Genomic DNA, 21,013 nt, shown 5'->3' with positions numbered 1-21,013 from the left:
GCGTGCTGCCGATGGACGCTCCGGCCAGAAAGGTGGAGAAGGGGCTGCGGGGGGAGGACAGAGCCTGCGAGCGGAGCAGCATAGGCTGGGCATGCGAACATGGTGGCGTGCCCACCACGGCAGCCGCAGTGGAACGGATGCCTCGCGTCAGACAAGAAGTAAGGATGCAGGAGGAATAGCTGCCTGCAGCGCCAGGGCTTTGCAGCCATGGTTGGCGTTTGTCCCAGGCACCTCTCTGGAGCCTGTGCCGGTGCGACAACGCGGCTGCCCAGGGCCACTGCCAAGGGCTGTGCCGGGGGGCTCCCAGCCGGCCCTGGGGCAGCCGTGTTGCTGCGGGGGTCTGCTAACAGCCGGGGCCCTGCGCAGGCCTCCCCTCCAGCCCCAGGCCCTCTGCCTTCCCCCACGACCCCTCTGCCTTCCCCTCCGCCTTCCCCCGTGGCCCCTCCAGCTCCGTTGCACCAGAGCTCCCTGGAGCAACCACGGCTGTGAGAAGGGAACGCACGGAGACGCGTGGTAGTTCCAGGTTTTGCTGTGTTCTGACGTTTTGCTGTTTGCAGCAGGATTACAAAGCTGACAGTTCCCAAACCGGCTGCTTTGCTTGCTGTTGATCCCTTGGTTTGGGTTGAAGCGGCCTCGACGTGGGTGCGGGTACGGGGAGGCGCTGGGGTCTTCGGGGGTCGGCTCTGCCGGCGGCCGGGGGGTGGACGCGCAGGTGGTGCCCGGACGGCAGCCGCTCAGTCAGCCGCTCGGCGGGGTTCGCTGGTGTGAGTGATTGAAAAGGTTGTGGAAAGAAATGGTGCCGCTGGGCGCTGGTGCATCCCTTGGGCTGTGGTTTTCTCTCACGAGGCGGGAGCAGAACCGCGGCGGGAGCGGTGCCGGGAGCCCCGCGGGGCGGTGCTGGCCGGGGCGGTGCTGGCCGGGGCGGTGCTGGCCGGGGCGGTGCTGGCCGGGGCGAGCGGGCCGGGGCGAGCGGGCCGGGCGCGGGGAGAGGCCGGGGGGTGCCCGGGGGGTGCTGGGGGAGGGGGGTGGCGGGGGAGAGGGACGGCCGGCAGGAGGCGCTGGGCCGGGGGCGGGGCCTGTCGGGGCGGGGCCTGTCGGGGCGGGGCCTGTCGGGGCGGGGCCTGTCGGGGCGGGGCCTGTCGGGGCGGGGCTGGGGCGTGCCCTCGGGGTGGGCGTGCCCTCGGGGTGGGCGGGCCCCCGGGTGGGCGCATTCCCGCGCCGGCGGCGCCGATGGCGGGTCCGGAGGTGAAGGTGCGGGTGGCCCCGCAGCGGCCGGCGGAGGCGGCCCCGCGGCGGTTCGGGCGGTGCCAGCTGGCGCTGGCGGCGCTGGGGGCGCTGGCCACGGCGGCGGACGTGGTGGCCGACGGGTGGGTGGCGGCCGGGTACGCGCGGGCCGGGCAGCTCGGCTGGGCCGCGCTGACGCTGGCGCTGCTGGCCGTCGCCTCGGTCGCCACCCAGGTCTGCAGCTGGCTCTGGCTGCGCTCCGACCCGCCCGCCGTGCGCCCCGCCGTGCCCCCGTGGCTGCTCGCCGCTCTCCATCTCCTCCAGCTCGGCTTCCTCTTCAGGTACGGACCCGCCCCCCGGCCCCTTCCCCGGCCCCCCCGGGCTCCCCCAGGCTGCCCGCTCGCCCTGCCCCCGCGGGGGGACAGGGGCCCGACCCCCGCTGCTACCGCTCTGCCCGGGGAGCCCGTGGACATCCCGGCACCCGGGGGCGGGGGCGGGGGCCGAGCGGTTTGGCCCCGCCCCGGGTTGCAGCCAGGTGGGAATGTGTCAGCGGCCGGCGGCCCTGCGGCTGGAGCTCCCAGCCGTGTCCCAGAGCACCGGCTGCGCTCGTCTGCCGGTGCCGTCACCGCTGCCGGAGGCCTCCGGCCAAACCGAGCAGCGCCGGGCGTCGGAGCCCGCAGGAGCGGTGAACGCCCCAAAACCTTAACGGCATGGCCACGCTGTGCCTCCCCTCCCGGGGGAAGGCGATAATCCGGTTGCTTCTGCCGAGGGCGGTGCTCGGTTTCATGCTTGAACTTCGCACAGCAGCTGGGCGTCATGTGGATGCTGCGGTGCGTGGCTTGGGAAGGGGGAGGAAGTGGTTTGAGCATAAACTGAAGCGTTTTAAGTTGCCCTGCCAGGGCAGCGCGAGGGCCGAGGGGTGCACTGCCTTGCCACCCGGCAACCCCTCACCGCTGGCCGGGTCCCCGCACAGGTGCCTCCACACCCTGAAGGTGGGCTGGAAGGTGTGCTGGGCCAAGGTGAAGGAGGAGGAGGAGCAGAGCCGCGTGGCCTTCCTCTCCCACGACATCAGCATGCTGCGCCTCTTCGAGACCTTCCTGGAGAACACCCCGCAGCTCACCCTGCTCCTCTACGTTATCCTGCGGACAAACAAGGCAGAGCCCTCCCAGGGTGAGGGTCTGGGGCCACGGGAGGGGGTTGCAGGGGTGCAGGCTTGAGGTCAGAACGGGCTTGGACAGGACAGACCAGATGGGCTGTCTGGGGGCTGCAGGACCCAGCAGGATACTGTCTGCCCTTGCTTGAGGTGTCATTCTTCTCCCATGTCACTTCTTCCCGTGATGTGACACACAGAAGGGCGGACCCCTGTCCTGCGCTCACATGCCCCAATGGACCATGCTGGGCTTGGGGTGGGAGGGTTGAAGCTGCGGGGACCTGTGGTCATTCCCCTGCATGCCCCAGGAGAGGCTGAGGGTCAGGAGAGGAATCGGGAGCCTGCTGGGGAGCGGGGAGTTGCTGTTGTGGATGCGGACGGAGGGTGGAGCGCAGGCCACCGAGGAGGTGCTTTGGTGCCCGTCCTGGGGTGGAGAGCAAGTGTCACGGCAACGAAATGGGGAGCCCAGTCCTGTGCTGGCTGGGTAGAGCCAGCACTCACCTCCTGCCCGTGTGTGCTGGGGGCTTCCCTGGCGGGGAGGCAGCTCTACAGAGCTGCCTGGTCCCATTGCTTCTTCCCCATCTCCTGGGCAAGGCTGGGCACCAGCCTCCTCCTCGGGGAGGGCGGAAGGCTGGGGAGAGACACGGGTGCTGAGGCTCTGACCCTCCGCAGCAGCTGCTTTGCAAGCTGGTGAGAAGCTCATTTTAGCAATGCTGGGCAGGGGGAGGTCTGAGCCAGGCTGGGACCCCCTCAGTCTGTCCTCAGCATCTCCACCACTGTGTTTGCAGGACTGGGGATCTGCACTGCGTTCATGTGTGTGTCCTGGTCTCTCCTGGACTACCACCAGTCCCTGCGCTCCTTCTTGCAGGACAAGCATAAGCTGAGCCTGGGCTCCTCCATCGTCTACTTCCTGTGGAATCTCTTCCTCATCTGCCCCCGCGTCCTCACGGTCGCTCTCTTTGCCCTGCTCTGGCCCTATAGCGTGGCTGTCCACTTCCTCCTTGTGTGGCTAGCGATGTTCCTCTGGGTCAGCCTGCAGGGCACAGACTTAATGGAGTCGCCCGGCCCCGAGCAGCTCTACCGGGCCATGGTGGCCGTGATCCTCTACTTCAGCTGGTTCAATGTGGCGCAGGGGAGGACACTGTACCGCAGCATCATCTATCACGGCTTCATCCTGGTGGACAGCATACTGCTGGCCCTGTCCTGGCTCTGGTACCGGTCCCCCTCTGACGAGCACTCGTACCTCATCCCAGTGGTCTCCGCTGCCCTGCCCTGCTACCTGCTGGGGCTGGCACTCAGAGTCACCTACTACAAGTGGCTGCACCCCAACGTGCAGGTGCAGGAAGAAGGTGGCTACGATGAGGTGGATGCCAGCAGGCTGGAGTTGCGCTCGTTCTCAATGCCAGACCTTGTGAACCGGCGGATGCAGCGGCTGGCCCAGACCCAGTTCCCAGTCTCCCGGCCCATGGGGCAGCGCTTTCTGAATGGGGCTACTGCTGTTGAGTCTGCTGTCTGAGGCCAGCTCTTCCAAAATGACTTGCCAGGGAGGTAGATTTGTTAGTCCTGCTCCTGGTTCTGCCCTGCCAGGCTGTTTAGGGCAGCTGGAGGGACCTGGCAGAAACCAGGGGTGATGTGCAAGCACCTAGCAAGTCCCATGGCACACAGCATGGCTCCCATGGCTGGGCCCTCGGGGGGGGGGGAGCCACAGTGTTTGTGGGGGGTCCAGCATGATGTGGCTGCACTGCGATGTCAGCTTCTCTAATTATTTATTATTAGCTTTTTCAAAAAAAACAGGAAAAAAAAAAATTCAGTGGTTTTTTTTTTTTTTTTTTCCTCTGTGTGTGGCTCCCCCGTGTCTGCTGCTGCCATGGCTGCTTGGGGAGGTGGGGGAGAGCTTGTTCCTTCTTTGGCAGTGGCTACGTGCTCTTTCTGGTTCCAGCCAGGATTTTTCTGCCTTCTGCTTTGCTGTTAAGGTCAAAGATCGGCCATTATCACCACGTTCAAGGAGGGATGGGAAAGGAGGCAGGGGCTCCCCTGCACGGAGAGCGGCTGCCCAGGGCGGGGGGTGCCTGCACTCTGGGGTGTTGTGGGAAGGTGCAGGGTCAGGGCAGTGCCCCTTCAGAAGCAGAAGCACGTTCCAATGTGGATTCTCCGTGGACAGAAATGTTGGTTCTGCCCTTTGCCATATCTGCTGGGTCCCTTCCTGCCTTTCCTTCCTGCTGCGGGCTGAGAGAGGGGCAGAGCTGAAGCTTCGTGCTCGAAGCGGGGCTCCGGGGCCTGGGCTGGGCAGGTCGCCCCTTCGCTGCTGCCCCAGGCTGTCGCTTCTCCCCTTTGAGCTGCAGATGCTGTTTGTGGGGTGGGGGCTGGCAGGGTGCAGCCGTGCCACGGGACGCCGTGCTCCTGTGGGGGCAAGGGCTGCGTCCCAGCGTACGGCCGCAGCGTGGCTCGGCGCTTCGGGCTTATCGTGGCTGCCACATGGCCCCTTCGCTGGCAGGCCCTCTGCCATGCTCTGGGCGGTGCCCCGACACCGTGCCCAGGCCGGAGTTGGCCATGACAGGTTTCCTCAGCTGTAGGTGGCTGCTGATGTGGTCACCGTGGGGCTTCCCAGGCAGGGCTACCCCTGGCTCGGTGCCCAAACCTGAGCAGGCCCAAAATGGCCCCTGCCGCCTTTTGCTTTTGCTATTGCCCAGCCAGCAGCTGTGGCACATCCTGGCTGCCGCAGTGCGCCGCTGGAGGAGCTGACCCGCTCGTGTCACCACCGCTCCTGTAGCAAGATAAGCCCGTGGCCAAGGACAGCGGCACCACAGCAGCAGCAGGGAGGAGGGTTGTTTGTTGGCCTTGCGCAAAAGAAAAAGGGAAGGGGAGGCTTGTGCAGGACTATCCAAGGGCCATCTGCCTCCCCTGGGCACCCACCACCACAGAGCCGGGGAGCTGGTAGCTCCACCGCGGGCTCTGGCGGGACACCCCAGGCAGCTGCACTGCAACCTGCGGCACCGGCACCCTGCACGCCGCCGGCGCTGCCCAGCTCAGGCTGTCGCAGGAAACAAGGACTGTCTACAGGGGTGTCAGAGAACAGGCTGAAGCAGTGACTATAGAAAATAAAGACTTTATTTTTTTTTTTTCCAGTTCATAGGATAGTTCCCATTACACAGACCACCAATGGCCAAAGGCTCCGCAGCCACCAGCACCCAGGGCTCCCCCCCCTCTCCCTCTGCCAAGGGTTCGGCAGTGCAGCAAGGGCTGCTGCAGGCTCCTGCTGCTTTCTGTGAGTGCCGGCACAGACATCTCCCCCCGGGCTCCTGGAGGTGGCAAGTGGACAAGTGGGGTTTTTTAAAGCCCCCCCCTCCCAGCTGTGGTGAAGCAGGAGCGGAGGCTGGCAGCCCCCAGGCGGGCTCAGCGTCAGCGCCCCGGGCCAGCAGGCTGGCTGTCACCCCGGCATTTGGGCTTGTCACCAGTTCAGCTACAGCCAGGTCAGGGTAATGGGAGAGCAGAGACACAGAAGAAAAATCAAATGCTTGGATAGAGATGCTGTTCCTGCCACACGAGACAGAAGTCTTAAATTCAGCCAGCAGAGGGAAAAATAAAATAGCCAGGTCAACCTTTATTAAACAATCACAGAAATGTACCATCAACCTCCTATTATAAAAGTACTTTACATACATTCAAGGAAACATCATATAAATATCAGTATGAAATGTCACTGGCTGCAAGAGTTCCACACTCAGCTAAAATTTCGCTGACACCTTAAAATTTCCTTAAAACATTTTAAAGTAAACAAACACAAAGCAAAGCCAGCCAGCTGCCGGGCTGCTTGGTACCTTGGGTCCAGCACTCGCTGCGAGTGCCTGGGCAGAACACATCCCACCTCCCAGCGCAGGCCAGCACAGCGCTCCTGCAAGCTGCTTTGCATTTCAGTGAAGCAAAGGGGCTGCTCAGCCACGCTGGATGGCGGGAGGTTAAGGCACAGGTTTTAATCCCAAAGTTCAGCCAGCCGGAGTACAAGACGTGCTCTGAACAGGCTGTTTCACAGGCTGGGACATCTCCCAGGCCCGTTTACAGGAGACCTTTGGATGGGCTGGGGACCTGCAAAGAGATGTTCAGGATCCAGCACAGACTCTTCTGTGCCTGCAAGTCCTGATCTTCTGGTAACATTTCAGACCCTGGGAGCAATGGGGCTGCTTCTTGGCACGGCTCACTTCCTAGCAGATCCGCTCTGGCTGATGCAGCAATGATACTTCACAGGGACCCCAGATGAACTGGGCTCTTTATGGACCCGGCCGTAACGGAGCTGTAGCCCTACAGTAACTCTCCCTGCTCTGCACAGGGCCCACGCTGCTGTGAAACACCAGCACACGCCTACACGGGCTGCCCCAGCTGCGTGGGAACCCCCGGTAATGCAGCGGAGCTCTCCATCTTGCGTACACGGCAGATGGGAGAACACCCCCGTAGGCTCCTGCTTCTCTTCAAACCCTGCTGCTGAGCACTGCACAGCACCTCCCAGCTTGCTCCCGGGCTCTGCTGGGCCAGCAGCTGGGAGCAGAGCAGCAGCTGGCAGTGCAGCCAAAAGACATCCCCTCCTCTGAGCTGCTCAGGAACACCCACGACAGAAATTGGCTCCTCAGATTTTTCTAATGGGACGAGAGGTCGCGTTGTTCGCAGGCAGCGGCTTCTACATAGACAGCGTGCTCCTGAAGCAGAGTTCCTGGGGAAATACGCAGACCCAGAGCGTCTGCCTGAGATCAGAGCACAAGGCCAACACCTAGCAAGGAGCTGGATGGAAAGCAGACCACTCCTGACTCCTGTGACCACCCTGGAGAAAGAGAATCTCTTCTGATTTTAATTTTTTTAAGAAAAAGCAAACTGGAGCTAGGAACTTGTGAAACAGAGTCCTCTGTCCAGTCCCTTAGCTCTGGGGATCCAAGCCCCTTGCTCTAGGCACCTTCTCCACAGCGGTGGCCGGAGCTGGCCCAGGAACAGACGCACCCCGGGGCACAGCAGAGCACGTGCTGAGCTGGCCCAGCAACTCCCCCAGCACTGATGGAAATTATTCCTCAGTAATTAATGCCATGAAAGGAATGCAGCAAACACATCACCTGCTTCTGTGGGCACAGCTTGAGTGGGTCAGCATCCTCCCTGAAGTGACATGCTTTCGGACCAGCCCCCCATGTGTCCCAGATGGGTGACGCTGGGCTGGAGACCAGCAATCTGGAGAGGTTTGGGTGCAGCTGCAGCGTTTGGCTCAGCAGGAGCAGCAGAGGCATGCGGTGGGACGCAGCAGACATCTGTCCTCTGTGCAGAAACCCCAGGCACCTGCTGATTTGGTGCCATCGGGGTACAGGGAGGAGGCAGACACCACTGACCACAGCCCGCCCTGGCACAAAACCAGCGCCCCGTGACAGCCCCCAGTCTCCAGCTGGCTATTTCTGGCTAGTGGTACTGCAGGTCACTGACTCCAGCCTTTTTCTCCCCAAGATGGTAGCAGAAAAACCAGCATAACCATCACCCCCAAGGCCAGTGTGCTCCAGGCTGCCAAGTCACAGTGTCTTAGAAAATTAAGTCCCTCTTAAGAAGGGTTTTGTTTCTAACTATGTAGTTAGGCTAATGCAAAGAAGAATACAAGAAAATTGAATCTGATTCTACTAAAAGGAACTTACTCTCACAAATGGAGTCAGGAAAGCAGAGGTGAAGGTTAATAACCATACTCTTCTTTGTAACATTCACGAGGATTTAGTTTTCTCAAATTATTCCTAGTCCAGACGAGGACTCTGTTCACATCTGAGCAGTCTGTAATAGTGTTGTGCTGTATCTAATGTTCATAGGCAGTTTTGTTTTCCTTTGCAGGGAAAATCTGTGGGATCTATGGTCTGGGTCATGGATAGCTGGAATCCAGTGATCTCCCGCTTGTTAACAGGGCTTGTGCACACACTGACTAGAAGCCACCGGGGCCAACTCGGAACACCAACACTTTCCTCTATGAGGAACCACGTATCCCAGAAACATTCCCTTATCTTTCTGTTTTCCAGTAATCCCACGTTGAGGAAATAACATAAGGACATTGTAATAAATTAACTGCTTTGAACACCCAGGGAAGGAGAGAGGACACATTTCACAGCAATAGAGGTATTTTTGACATTTTCATTAATATTTCCTATGGAAAAAAAACATAGCTCTTTTCGGCTTTGCGAAACAAGGGAGGTTCAGCTCTGCCATCAGTATTTTTCTATAAAAATAAGGTTTTGTGTTTACTTGGGTTCTACAACTAAGCTGAATAGAAAGGAGAAGGCTCTTATAAATACTTCTACTGTTGTATCACCCCCTCCCTCTGGAGACTACCTGCTAGAGGAATTCAGCTGGCTTCTGTAAGTCTCTTCTTCAGACAAGCCCTAGCTCTGCTGAGCCTAGTGCTTCTTCATACGACACCTTTGTAGTTGGCAGAGCCTGTACTCCTGAGGAAATAACCTGGTGTCATGTTTTACTGTACAGTTTGCATTAGGTCTGTTTTCTTCATCAAGTTGAAAAGTGAGTCCCCAAATATATGAGATTTCTGCCTCCCCAGCGATGGAGAGAGCTTGCAGGAGCTGCAGTCACGCCTTTGCTCCAACTTCTTACAGGAAATCTAACTCGAGGGCTTGGTGAAGGGACATGAGATCTGCATGATTTGTGATCCTCCAGAAAGGCATGTTGTGCTGTAACAGAGAGATGACAAAGTCAGGTTTATCGGAGTAATTCTACAGCTAGGTGGAAGCAGTCAGGGTACAGCTGTAGGGTTGTGCAATACGGCGTTTGTGACAGCACTGTCTCAGCATACTATGTGCAGGAAAGGACTTCAGCCATATGCACATCAGTATCTGAAGCCTAACTTATCTGCACATCTGTTTATCATGGGCACTGGCACTGACTATCAGCTGCTTTGCACGCTCAGCGCTCGACTGTGAGCTGCTGCTTCACCCAGGAAAGCCTTTCCAGGGCTCCCAGGGCATCTGCGTAGATGACAACTCTGGCATGTGGCAGACAGCATGAAGAGACGATGTCCTGACAGTAATCTGTGCACTTCTCTGCCTTTCACTAGCATGACTGAATCACCTGTTCAGGCGTGTCCAAATCAATCAAACTGTTTGCTCCTTGGCTGTGATCCAGATTAATGGGAGATGCTGTGTATTGATCTGCTGCTGGCAACCGAGTCCTGACGCCCTCCGTGCTTCTGAGAAATTGAATTATGCTAACTGATAGCCGCATGCTGTGATCAACATATGCTACATCAAGACACTGTTTTACAGGGACAATGTTACACGCAATCCTAAACAAGAGTAAAACAGAAACTTTAAACCCCAAAGAGCCAGAAAACTTCCCATCTTAATGCAGTGAAAGATCTCTTGCATCAAAGGCAGTCTCCTCCTGCCTGTCTGCCCCTGGCCTGAAGAGTTCAGCCCTGGAAAAAGAGTCTCTGCAGAAAAAGACTGCTGTAGCAACTTCCCTTTGCATCCCACCTCTGCAGAGTCAGAAACCCACCTGCTTAGCTGCAACCTCTTCGTCACGCCCATCTCCAATTACCACATAGGTGACTTTCTTTCCAAATCGTGACACGATCCTCTCAAAACAGCTCTCTTTACCTGCCAAGAGACAATCCCACTACAATGAGCCTTAGGCAGAGAGTAACAGAAGCCTGAACAGGTCCCTTCTTCCTAGTAGAGAAACACATTCTTGTCTTACAGGAAAGGAGGTGACACGCAGTTCAGCTTGTGTGGCCAGCAGCCACCACTATTACATGGCCAGCTGGACCACAGCAGCCATGGGCGCTGCTCAGCTGCAGAAACTGTATTTGCTCTGTTAAAATCCCAGGTAACCCGCAGCAGACAGGTACTCAGCACAGCTCCTTACCTATTTTTGTAGCACTATAAATATTTTCGATGGGAAACACCTCGCCCAATCCATACAGGAGAACTTTGGCAAGAGCTGGCACCAGTTGGGTGGTTGTGATCAGGATGTTCACACAGTTTTTTCTAAAAGAAGAAAAACACTTGTAAAAGCACATCGGGCAGCTTGCTCGGCTTTCCAAAGTGCCACGTGCTTTGTTGTCCTGCTTTCAGGAGGCTTTTTAGGCCAAGATTTTGATGTGTGTTTTTTGTTTGTTTTTTGTTCTCTGGCAGAAATGCAGTTTTGTGAGCACAGTCCTATTAAGGGAACCTTCTTAAGATGCTGCAGCAGAAAAATCCCAAAGGGTGCTCAGAAGTGGAGGTCCTGCACTCACTCACTTTGCTTCCCAGTACAAGCAGCAGTAGTATTCCATATGGACACTGCTGCAACAAAGCACTGCATGCAAATCTAAGTGAGAGAAAGGGCTGAGAAAGCAACACACACTTTTCCAGTTTCCATACCTGGACTGTATGAGTAGCAGGGACTTTAATGCAGTTTCCAGCCAGGAATCCGTTAGCACTTCTATATCGGTCCTTAGCCGCTGCAGAGCTTCCCTCTTCTGCGGGCTAAGAAGGCCTGGAAGGCAAGCAACACAACTTTTCCCAGCTGAGCCAGCAAGTCTACTACAGAGAGAGCCATCACTCAGTTTAACAGCTGCCTGTTCTGCGATAAATAACATGGTACTGAAGGCATCTGAAAGCTGAGACTGTCTCGAGGCAATGAGAGAAACCAGCTTCCAGTGGCACAGATGAGCCCAGACACCCATCTGTGACTCTGACTGCAGGGAACCGGGCAGATACATTTCTCTGATTATGTCAAGACATTTCTCAGGATATATGCAACCAAATGCACTTCTCTTGTACAAAGCACTCACAGCAATAGGTGTTGTCTGAGGCCACAGACAGCAGGGGAAGGAACTCCTGCAGTCACCCTTTCTGACTTCTTACTTCCCAAGGACGCCTTCCACTTTAATCCCTCTTAGATATCTTTTTTAATCCCTTTTTTTTTTAAATCCCTGTATTTTTTATCCCTTTTAGATATCATTTTCTCAAAGCATCCAGTTTTGAATTAAAAGCAGACAGAAATGGAGCCCATACACTCAAACCTGCTCCCATCAGTAAATACAAGAAGAAAGCAGCACCTTGAGTCTGAACCTCTCTCCACCCAATTTCCAGCCATGAGGTGTGAATCCCCCGCTTCACTCCAGCCCTGAAGTACACCAGTCCTCTGACAGTGAGGCCACAGAGGGACACAGTGTGGGCTGCACTGCCAACTGTTTTACTATGTGGCTTTAGACAGGTCCTGAAAAACTTTGCATCCAGGTTTCCCACATGCAAAATATGGAATAATGGTCTGATCCCTACCAGAAATAACATAATTGCAGCATACTGAAACGCAGACTTACATTGATATTTTTAAGGCTGAAAGTCATAGTTTTGAACACCTGGTTTTTAGAAAATACGTCCAAGAAAACATTCTATCAAGTTTTTTTTTTTTGCGTAGGCAAAGAGTACCCAAACCCACAACCCACCAGGCTGAGTCATCCTGCTAGGTGAGCTGCTCAAGCAGCACCCCTTTCCCAGAAACATCAATGCCAAGATTCAGACTAAACAGAAAATTTATCTACATATGATATCTGTGGTTTGCATCATTATTACTATTTTGGCACTGGAAGGGAAGCAAAACTAGAAGATTTTAAGTGACTTTGTGAACAGACAGTAGAGATGTCATGTCAGACTATGAGCACAACAGCCAAAAGGGTGAATGCTGTATTTCTTGACAATGGCATGATAAAAGGCAGATTTTGTGAAGACACGAATGAAAAGACCTCCTAAGCAGCATGGTATGTAAGTCATTTAGGCCTGTTCTAAGCAGAGTGACAGGCAGCCTCTCCTACAAAATTAGCAAAGGGACATTTTCTCTCAGATACAGGATTGACTGACCATCCCTATCTACATGACAACTCACAGACGGCACTGGCATGCCGTTCAGTTTTGGAAGATGTACCCTCTTAGATTCCATGGAGATTGGATCCCATTTAGTACTAGGAGAATGGTTACTTCTCATGTCCGAACATTCAGGAAAGCAAAAGTTCTGAGGAAGGATAAGAGTCTGGCACCACAAACTGTTTAGTGCTCAGATATTGGTGCAAGTGAACACTCACCTCCAACGTTAGTTTTGTATTTGTCGTAGATCTCTCGTACCCTGCGGTAGCGGAAGGCCAATTTTCTCATCCAGTCCACTCCACCCTGGACGCCAACTGATGAGCCGTGATTTGCATTACTTCCTGAGCCACTGAAGCCATCCGTGGAGAAATTGTAGTTGCTATTTCAGAAAAGCAGATCTGTTACATGTGCCACAGCAGCAGAATCACTGCAGCTTTTCTGGTGGGGTTGCAGACCAGCTCTGACGGCAGCTAGAAAAGCATCTCGGAGAGAAACTCTGCACAACCACCGCTGCACCCCAACAGCAGACACCAACTTCTATTGGCAACGTATTCCGATACCCAACTACACTTGCTGCCGGTTCTGAACTGCTGTGCCGCAGCATACTGATTCAACTCTTCTTTCACACCTTCCACTACAAAACCTGCCTTTGCTCTTTGACTGCTCACTCCTCCGCGATACAGAGCATCCTTCCAACTAAACCCTTTCTCATCCTGCAGTGATTAAACCTCAGCATAGTATCTTCCAAACATAACATCTGTGTCTTTACATTACAGCTGCTGCTCCACAAGCAGATGAGCTGCTTTACCAGCTCATGACTGCAGGAAACAGGTCCTGCTTCACCACTTTCCCCGTATTTCTTTCTGCCTGACAGGCACTTCCCAGACCTTTCCATGAGGCAGTTCAGCTCATTAATGCAAGAGAAACCTTACCCTCACCCCACCTGATACTGTATACAATCAGCTTACAGAGGGATGCAAACTACAGGGAGACTTTCAAAGGTCAAGATCATGAATTTTGGAGCGTTGGTTCTCCATTCAAGACATGTCATTGAGCACACAGGCAAATTCAACAGTGGACAATATAATTCACATTGTAATTCCAAAAGTCTCAATGTTTTGTAGGTCTTCAAAGAAATACCACCCAGCAAACAAACACCATTTGCCAAGTTTCATCCCCTGCACAAAGCTGACCTCCATCCCTTATGCCCTTTTGGGTTTGAAGTGCCCACAAAAAACAGATTACATCAGCTATACATTTCATGCATTCATCAGTACACCACCTTAAATCTTGGCCATTGTCATCAGATGCCACATCTTCTATGTGTACCTGGTCACACTCCTGTTTAAGAAAAAAATAAAAATAAAGTCACACTGTTGTAATCCAGAAGTATACTGAAATTTGCAGATTAAAGAAAGTGTGATATAAAACAAACCCTTCACATTTCCCAACAGCAACAAGCCATGTAATACTGCCTCCACAAACCTATACACAGCTTCCATTAGGTTTGTATTCCAGTACTAGGTTTTACTTCTCAGCACTTTGGTCCTTGCCAAGACAGGGACTTGAAGTACCAGAAAAGTCTGAAAAAGGCATGTTTCTATGACATTTCGAATTGTCTGCAAAAAAGGAACTTTGATACTCACTGAAGAGGTTGGACTCAAAGCTCAATTGTCATTTGAAACTCTTTTGCCATTTCACAAAATCAAACCAAACCAAACAAAAATACCCCAAAACCACATTATCTGGTCAAGTACTGATATTCCATTTCATCAACACAACGGTCAATTCCGTTACTGGAGCATCACAGCACAAACCCTGGAGTGAAAGATCAGTGTGATGGCACTGCCAAGTCTCTGGTGCTTAGCATAGCTGGTTTAACCCAGAGAGAAATTGTAAACACCCTAGGACAAGTGAATTTTCCCAATTTCAAGAATTTCCCACTGCTGCAACCAACACCTATAGCAGTAAGTGGTGGTGTGGATCACATAGTGTATCAGTGACTACCTTTCCAGCACAAGAGACTGTATTTGGTGGTTTTTTGGTTTGCTGTTTCTTTTCCTGGGGCAGGGAAGTAACTGTCATTACTACCTTTGCAAAGTTCACAGTTGCAAGTAGTCACAGCCACAAATGGAAACTTCATTTAAGTTTCTATTTGCATCAAAAAACCCACCTTGTTTTCCCACAATGTGCATCAGTGATGCACCTACAATAATCATAGAATCATACAATCGTTTAGGTTGGAAAAGACCTTTAAGATCATCCAGTCCAACCATTAACCTAACATTACCAAGTCCACTCTAAACCAATTAACGGTAGACTAGACTAAACCATGTCCCAAAGTGCCACATCTACCCGTTTTTTGAACACAATTTTTGAATTTTTGAACACGTTTTTTGAATTAGTTGTTCACTATTCATATTTAGCCTTCCTAAGCTTTAAACTAGTCCTGTAAATTCTGCAAATTAGGTTCATGAGTCCATATTCATGGACTCATATCAAAGAAGACATGAGTCAGGAAATTTGCTATTTCCAACCATTCCAGATTCTTGCATAACTTCACACCTTCCTGTATAGAGCACATTACTGTGTCCATTACTATCTGATAATATATCATAGCACAGCATAGGACATTGCCATGATTAAAGCAAAGATTTATATTCAACTTCTGTGGAAGTGGTGTGGAACAGTGAGATGTATTTAATTTGGCAAAGAATACTGCACATGAAAGAGGATGGGAGCTGATCAGAAGTCCTTGAGGCTGGATGGGAATGGGAGAGCAGCAGAGACAGCTTGCAGGAAAGAAAAATGGAGGGTGCTGTGGGACCTCCATGAGTACAGCATGCTTGTCTATGGAAGCGTGTCCTTCATAGTTGTTACACAGCCAATGTAACCTACTGAGACACTTGCTGAGATGCACAAGTTGTATTCTGTCCTTGGCTTAGTCAAAGCCCCTGGAGAACTGACATTCTCAAGGTCACCTTCTTCCCCAGATCTCTGGTCTCCATTTCAAAACAGGATGATCAGTGAAAGCGAAGTGCTTACCAGTCCAGAATGAAAATATAAGACAAAGCAGACATCACTCTTTTTATTTATACAGGTTCAAGTAGAAATCCGTACGAGAGCTACGAGAGCTCATGACACTAGAAGTCTGCAGAATGCCTGTCTCAGATAAAAGAGTGCTTAGAACCAGTTCAGTTTTGTCAGACTGTTATGTTTCAGCATTAAGTGGCTCTGAAGCACAATAGCCCTCACAAACAGCACAGTGTAATTCTAACTGGGTGATGTGGAATTTTGCCTTTCAAAAATATTTGCCATGTACCTCCAAGTCATTGAAAAACAAGTGAGTATCAGCTACTTCAAAAATCATCTCCTCCATGGACAGACCTGAGCCAATCACTAGAGTTGGATCCTGGCAAAACAAAAAGAGAAAATGTAAATTCACTGTGGTTACATGCAAAGTAAATTGTGATAAATCTTCCATTAGTTACATTGCACAGTTTCCACTGTATATCAAGCCTGATGTAATCCCAGCTGCATTCAATGGTGTGAACTACAGTTTCCCTAGTACTTTAAACAACTCAATTAAAAAAATAAAATCCACATTCTGGTAATACAGAGACCCAAAATTTAACAAAACACTTCAGTACTGCATAGCAGGGACTGATGCATTTTCAGAAGCAACACAAACAAAACGTTCAAAAATCTTCAATATATTTTGAAGGAGAAAAAATACTTCTTTTCACAATGTGCTATGGCCTCAATAATTCCCAATGATGATAAAAACAGTTTGATGTTTTAAGACTTGTATTGTTAGAAAGGAAGTGTTTGTGATGTCCATATCCTAGCTCTGTATAAAGCCAAATTTAGTGTTCTTTACCCGCCCCAAACTGCCAACAAGTTAAAAGTATCACCTTATACAAACAAAATATCATTTTCTATTCCTTTTCCAAAGATTAACATTTACTTCTGCATGACAGATATAATTTTTCTTCCACAGAAAAGACAATATTACCTTGCCATATTTTTGAGCATAAGATCCTGTGAGAAGTGAATGGAAGATTATGATGGTCTCATCCAGGTCCCAGAGAAACACTCGCTGCATAGAGAATAAAAGCAGGTTAGAGCTGAGGTATTCCAAGTACTGAGCTACAATAAAGGTGTAAGTTTTAGGGTTAATTTTGTGGCTAGCTGCAGTATGCTTTTAACAGTTATGAACAACAGTATTCATCTTACAGGCTGAACACATTATTAATTAAACTTTCAGTTTAGTGGGGTAGAGTTTATACACCGCTACAGTGCAACTATACGCTCAGAGTTAAGACTCTCTTGGTCAAATGATTTCAAAAGCTTCTCTTGCTTTTATAGTTACAAAAGCAAAAACTTAAGAGTGCTAATGAACTTTAGAGCCCTGCTAGGGTAGAAGTTTACTGCCTGAGATCTGGAGAGCACCAGGTAAATGACCTTGGCGTTTATCAGACACTTTTGTTATGATAAATAAGGGGGATTGTCTGCCATGAGGAACAGCAGAGTTTCAGTATAGAAGGACTTTGATAAACTTGAGAACTGGGCCAATGGGAACTAGAAGTTCACTAATTGCAGATTCTGTATGTGGGGTAGAATAACCCCTCATACTGGTCTAGGCTGGAAGGAGCTAGAGGACACAGTGGACACCAGGCGCATGAGCCAGCAGCACTCTCTCCCTGTGGATAAGATGAGCTGCATGCTGGAGAATACTAAGTGTGCCTGGCTGATAGAAAGAAGGTGCTGTCTCACCCTACTTGGCACTGGGAAAGTCACTCCAGATTGCATCCCCAGTTCCAGAGGTACTTGAAGAAACTAGAGAGCAGCCAGCAAAAGGCTGTCGAGATGGTCAGCAGCCTAGAGGAGAGGCTGAAGGAGCTGTGATGGTTTATCTTGGTGAAAAGGAGACTAAGGGTGATCTAATAGCAGACCACAGCTAATTGAAAGGGAACTGCAAAGATGATGGAGACAAATTCTTCTCAGTAGTGGCAGGTGGAAAATTGCCATGGAAAAAGAAGGGAAAATATGCAGCTTGGGAGACTCCAGTGGAGACAGAAAACCTCCTTCCCCAGGTGGATGTGGCAGTCCTGGGACAGATCACTAGACAGCTACAGCATCTCCAACCTTGGAGGTTCTCAAGACTTCGCTAGACAAAGCTATGGTTCCAGTGCTGGGGACAGCCCTGCTCTGAGCAGGAGGCTTTACTAGACACATCCAGATGTCTCCTCCATTGACACCACTATTATTTCAAGACGTGTTTACATGATGCTTGTCAAGGACCACTGAAGAACTCGTTTGGGCCAGTTCTCAGACAACATGGGTCATGGGAATTTCCCGAATTATGTCTCAGTGCAGGAAAGACATTGACCTGTCAGAGTGGGTCCAGAGGAGGGCCACAAAAATGATCCGAGGGCTGGAACACCTCTCCCATGAGGAAAGGCTGAGGGAGTGGGGGTTGTTCAGCCTGGAGAAGAGAAGGCTCCGGGGAGACCTTAGTGTGGCCTTTTGATACTTAGAGGGGCCTTATAAGAAAGATGGGGACAGACTCTTTAATAGGGCCTGTTGCGATAGGACAAGGGTTAATGGCTTTAAACTAAAAGAGGGTAGATTCAGACTAGATATAAGGAAGAATTTTTTTTACTATGAGGGTGGTAAAACACCAGCACAGGTTGCCCAGAGAGGTGGTAGATGCCCCATCCCTGGAAACATTCAAGGTCAGGCTGGATGGGGCTCTGAGCAACCTGATCTGGTTAAAGACGTCCCTGTTCACGGCAGGGGAGTTGGGCTGGATGACCATTAAAGGTTCCTTCCAACCCAAACTATTCTTTGATTCTAATGATCCCCTTCCATTTCCATGGAGATAGGATGAAAGAGAGGACTTTTACCACCACACTATTCTGCAGTGCTACCTGTAGAAAACAAGATTACTACTTACCTCCAGTTCACTGTCCTGTGAGGAGGAGGTATCTGCTTTCCTCTTCCCCCTGTTCTTCCCAGGGATGTTTTTTCTTGCCTGCTCATCTAACTCTTTACTTGCTGTTGCTCTTGATAATGAAGGACTTGTGGATGCATCTCCTAGAAGAAAAAAATCACAGAGCTCTCACCCTCTCATGTCTCAAAACAAACACTAACATAAAGCTTATAGCATTTGGCCACAAGCCTCCTTTGCAAAAGGTAAGATGTTACCTTGCTTAATTGATGCAATAGTAGTTGAACTCTTATTAGAGCATAAAACATGATTTCTTTGTCGCATCATTTCAAAACAGCTCTGTCTCCTCAATTCAGTCCACCAAGACTGAGCTACTGCAGCTACAAAGCCAAAGACAGAGCACCTTCCATCCAAGGCCTGTAACCCCTCAGATGTCTCACTACCCTGGAACTGCTTTATTACTCAACTGTTTCTTTTAATACTTCTTGAGAGAGAACCAGAAACCCTCAGTCTGGAATGAGTGTACGAAGGAAAGTATTTAACAATGCCTCTCCCTCCCAGATTTCCTGGACTAGTCAAATGCCTTTTGTGTCAAGCAACACTATACAAAGCATGCTGTTTCCACCTCCACATACACTACTCGCTCCTGTACCACTGTAAGCCTTTGACTAACAGTTAAACAATAGTCAGTGCGCAGAGTTATCTGGAGTGTGTTAATCACACACAAATCCACAGTGTGCTAACTGAAACACAGATGCTTAGACTACCACTCCACTGGCCTATTGTCGTGCTTTAGCCCCAGCCAGCAGCTCAGCACCACGCAGCCGCTCGCTCACTGCCCCTGCCCCGATGGGATGGGGGAGAGAATCGGAGGAGTAAGAGTGAGAAACACTCCTGGGTTGAGATAAGAACAGTTTAAGAATTGAAATAAAGTAAAATAGTAATGATAATAGTAACAGTATAATAATGATAATAATAATAATGATACACGAAGCAAGTGATGCACAATGCAATTGCTCACCACCCGCCGACCGATACCCAGACAGTTCCCGAGCAACGATCGCTGCTCCCCGGCCAAACCTGCCCCCCCCCCCCGTTTATATACTGAGCATGACGTCATATGGTATGGAATAGCCCTTTGGGCAGTTTGGATCAACTATTCTGGCTGTGCCCCCTCCCAGTTTCTTGTGGCCCTGGCAGGGCATGGGAAGCTGAAAAGTCCTTGACTGGCATAAGCAGTACTCAGCAACAACTAAAAACATCAGCGTGTTATCAACGTTCTTCTCCTACTAAATCCAAAACACAGCACTATGCCTGCTACTAGGAAGAAAATTAATTCTATCTCAGCCAAAACCAGGACACCTATCCAAGAATTAGTGAAGAATAACAGGGATGATCTCAGCCCTGGAGACACAGACTTGGCCAAGCACCACGGCCATGACCGATGGGGATACATTATGGAGCCTATTCTGCTACTGGTAAGAACACCCTTCCCAGGGAAAGAGTAATGAACAACCATAAAAAAAAAATTTTTTTTAAAAATTCCAATGCTTTGATGTTCAGAATATTATGACCATGATGGGACATACTCTCTGAATCCTTTATTAACAGTTCAGGCAGAGCAGTTAACATCCCAGACATCTGCCTAACTAGTTCAGAAATAGGACCAGAACTGCAGTGGGAAGGCAGAAGGCACAGGGAACTTGAAAGTGCTTGAATTCAGTCTGGGTCTTGAAGATGAGACATTGCAATTCCTATGAAAATTAATGCAAAACAGTCAACCTGGACAATTCCTGAGCTAAGAAAATAGCACTGAAAACATTAACAACTGGCCGTTCCCTGGCCAGTGCCTTGAAATAACAGGTCAATTTCAGGTCAACAAAACAGGTCAACATCAAATAAGAACAAACTCTCACGGGTAAATCTGCTGTTGCTCACCCCAACTAGAGGGCAACTACCTCCTGAAAGAGGGAAGGTGCTTGAAGCACCATGCTTCTTGATGTACAACATCACAGTGTGGTGTCTGTCATCCCCTGTCTTGTAGCATCCCATAAGGTAAAGGTGAGAGAGGTCTGGAACTACAGAGTTCACGACTTGATTTGTATGCTTTGCTCACTGGCAGCCACCCATCCCTGCTTTCAGGTTGCCTGAATGAGTCTGAGGACTTGGCAGAGCTCAGGTACTACTAATGGGCTTGGGGAAGATGAAGAAGGCAAAGTGCTGCAAAGGCAATCACTCACCACCTCCCACAAGCAGGCTGATGCCCAGACAATTCCCAAGCAAGAGCCACCTTGGAAGCTAAACCCCACCCCACCCCTTCTTCCTCTACGTCAGTTTTTATTGCTGAACATTACGTTATATGGTATGGGATATCCCTTTAGTTGGCTCAGATCAGCTGTCCCAGCTGTATCACCTTCCAGGTTCTTGTCCAGCCCAAGCCTGCTTGCTGGGGGCGGTGTGGAGGGGACAAAGCCTTCATGCTGTACGAGCACTGTTCAGCAGTAGCCAAAGCGCTGGTGTGGTATCAACACTGCTTTAGCCACGAATCCAAAATACAGCACCAGCAGAGCTGGTTAACTGAAGAAAGTTAACTCCATCCTGGCCACACCCAGGGCACCAAAAAAAATGAACGAAATCTGTATTTTTTTTTCCAGCCCACCAATCTGCAACAGGCAGCAGGTTTCAATTTAAAACTGTTTGACAGCACAGAAAGAATCTCCCAACTCCTTGAGTAAGACACTGGAAAAAGCACTCAGTCTTTGTTCTTGTCCTTGTTAAGTGTAGAAAACTGTGGTTTTGGTGAGGAAATTTTAGTCAACACCACTG

General features: G+C 51.0%; 2 protein-coding genes across 11 annotated transcripts in view; one reads left to right on the top strand and one right to left on the bottom strand.

Annotated features, from left to right (window-relative positions):
• The first annotated feature begins 136 nt into the window (after positions 1-136).
• On the top strand, positions 137-4,093 carry XKR8 (XK related 8). 2 transcript variants are annotated; one of them, XM_075721951.1, is made up of 3 exons: positions 137-158; positions 2,198-2,394; positions 3,163-4,093. In XM_075721951.1, the coding sequence occupies exons 2-3, from the start codon at positions 2,298-2,300 to the stop codon at positions 3,888-3,890; spliced, it is 825 nt and encodes a 274-aa protein (XP_075578066.1). In that variant the 5' UTR covers positions 137-158; positions 2,198-2,297; the 3' UTR covers positions 3,891-4,093. The 2 variants fall into 2 exon arrangements, with proteins under 2 accessions (XP_075578066.1, XP_075578065.1); XM_075721950.1 differs by lacking the exon at positions 137-158 and adding an exon at positions 1,922-2,054.
• Positions 4,094-8,860: 4,767 nt separating this feature from the next.
• EYA3 (EYA transcriptional coactivator and phosphatase 3) overlaps positions 8,861-21,013 on the bottom strand; it is a 59,932-nt gene continuing 47,779 nt past the window's right edge. For all 9 annotated transcript variants that reach the window (XM_075722103.1, XM_075722102.1, XM_075722104.1 and 6 more), the window contains 9 exons: positions 18,194-18,333; positions 16,250-16,333; positions 15,557-15,646; positions 13,517-13,575; positions 12,453-12,613; positions 10,750-10,864; positions 10,253-10,374; positions 9,884-9,984; positions 8,861-9,060 (listed from right to left, as the gene is read on the bottom strand). In XM_075722103.1, coding sequence (XP_075578218.1) covers positions 8,980-9,060; positions 9,884-9,984; positions 10,253-10,374; positions 10,750-10,864; positions 12,453-12,613; positions 13,517-13,575; positions 15,557-15,646; positions 16,250-16,333; positions 18,194-18,333 — 953 coding nt within the window. In that variant the 3' untranslated portion in view covers positions 8,861-8,979. The remainder of the gene's footprint in view (positions 9,061-9,883; positions 9,985-10,252; positions 10,375-10,749; positions 10,865-12,452; positions 12,614-13,516; positions 13,576-15,556; positions 15,647-16,249; positions 16,334-18,193; positions 18,334-21,013) is intronic.

Source organism: Pelecanus crispus, chromosome 16 (genome assembly GCF_030463565.1).
Source record: "Pelecanus crispus isolate bPelCri1 chromosome 16, bPelCri1.pri, whole genome shotgun sequence".
Taxonomy (NCBI): domain Eukaryota; kingdom Metazoa; phylum Chordata; class Aves; order Pelecaniformes; family Pelecanidae; genus Pelecanus; species Pelecanus crispus.
This window is presented reverse-complemented; position numbering and strand designations above follow the sequence as displayed.

Coding starts and splice junctions, on each gene's coding strand:
- XKR8 (XM_075721950.1), top strand. Junction 2,395..3,162: donor CAAGGCAGAGCCCTCCCAGG/GTGAGGGTCTGG, acceptor CTGTGTTTGCAG/GACTGGGGATCTGCACTGCG.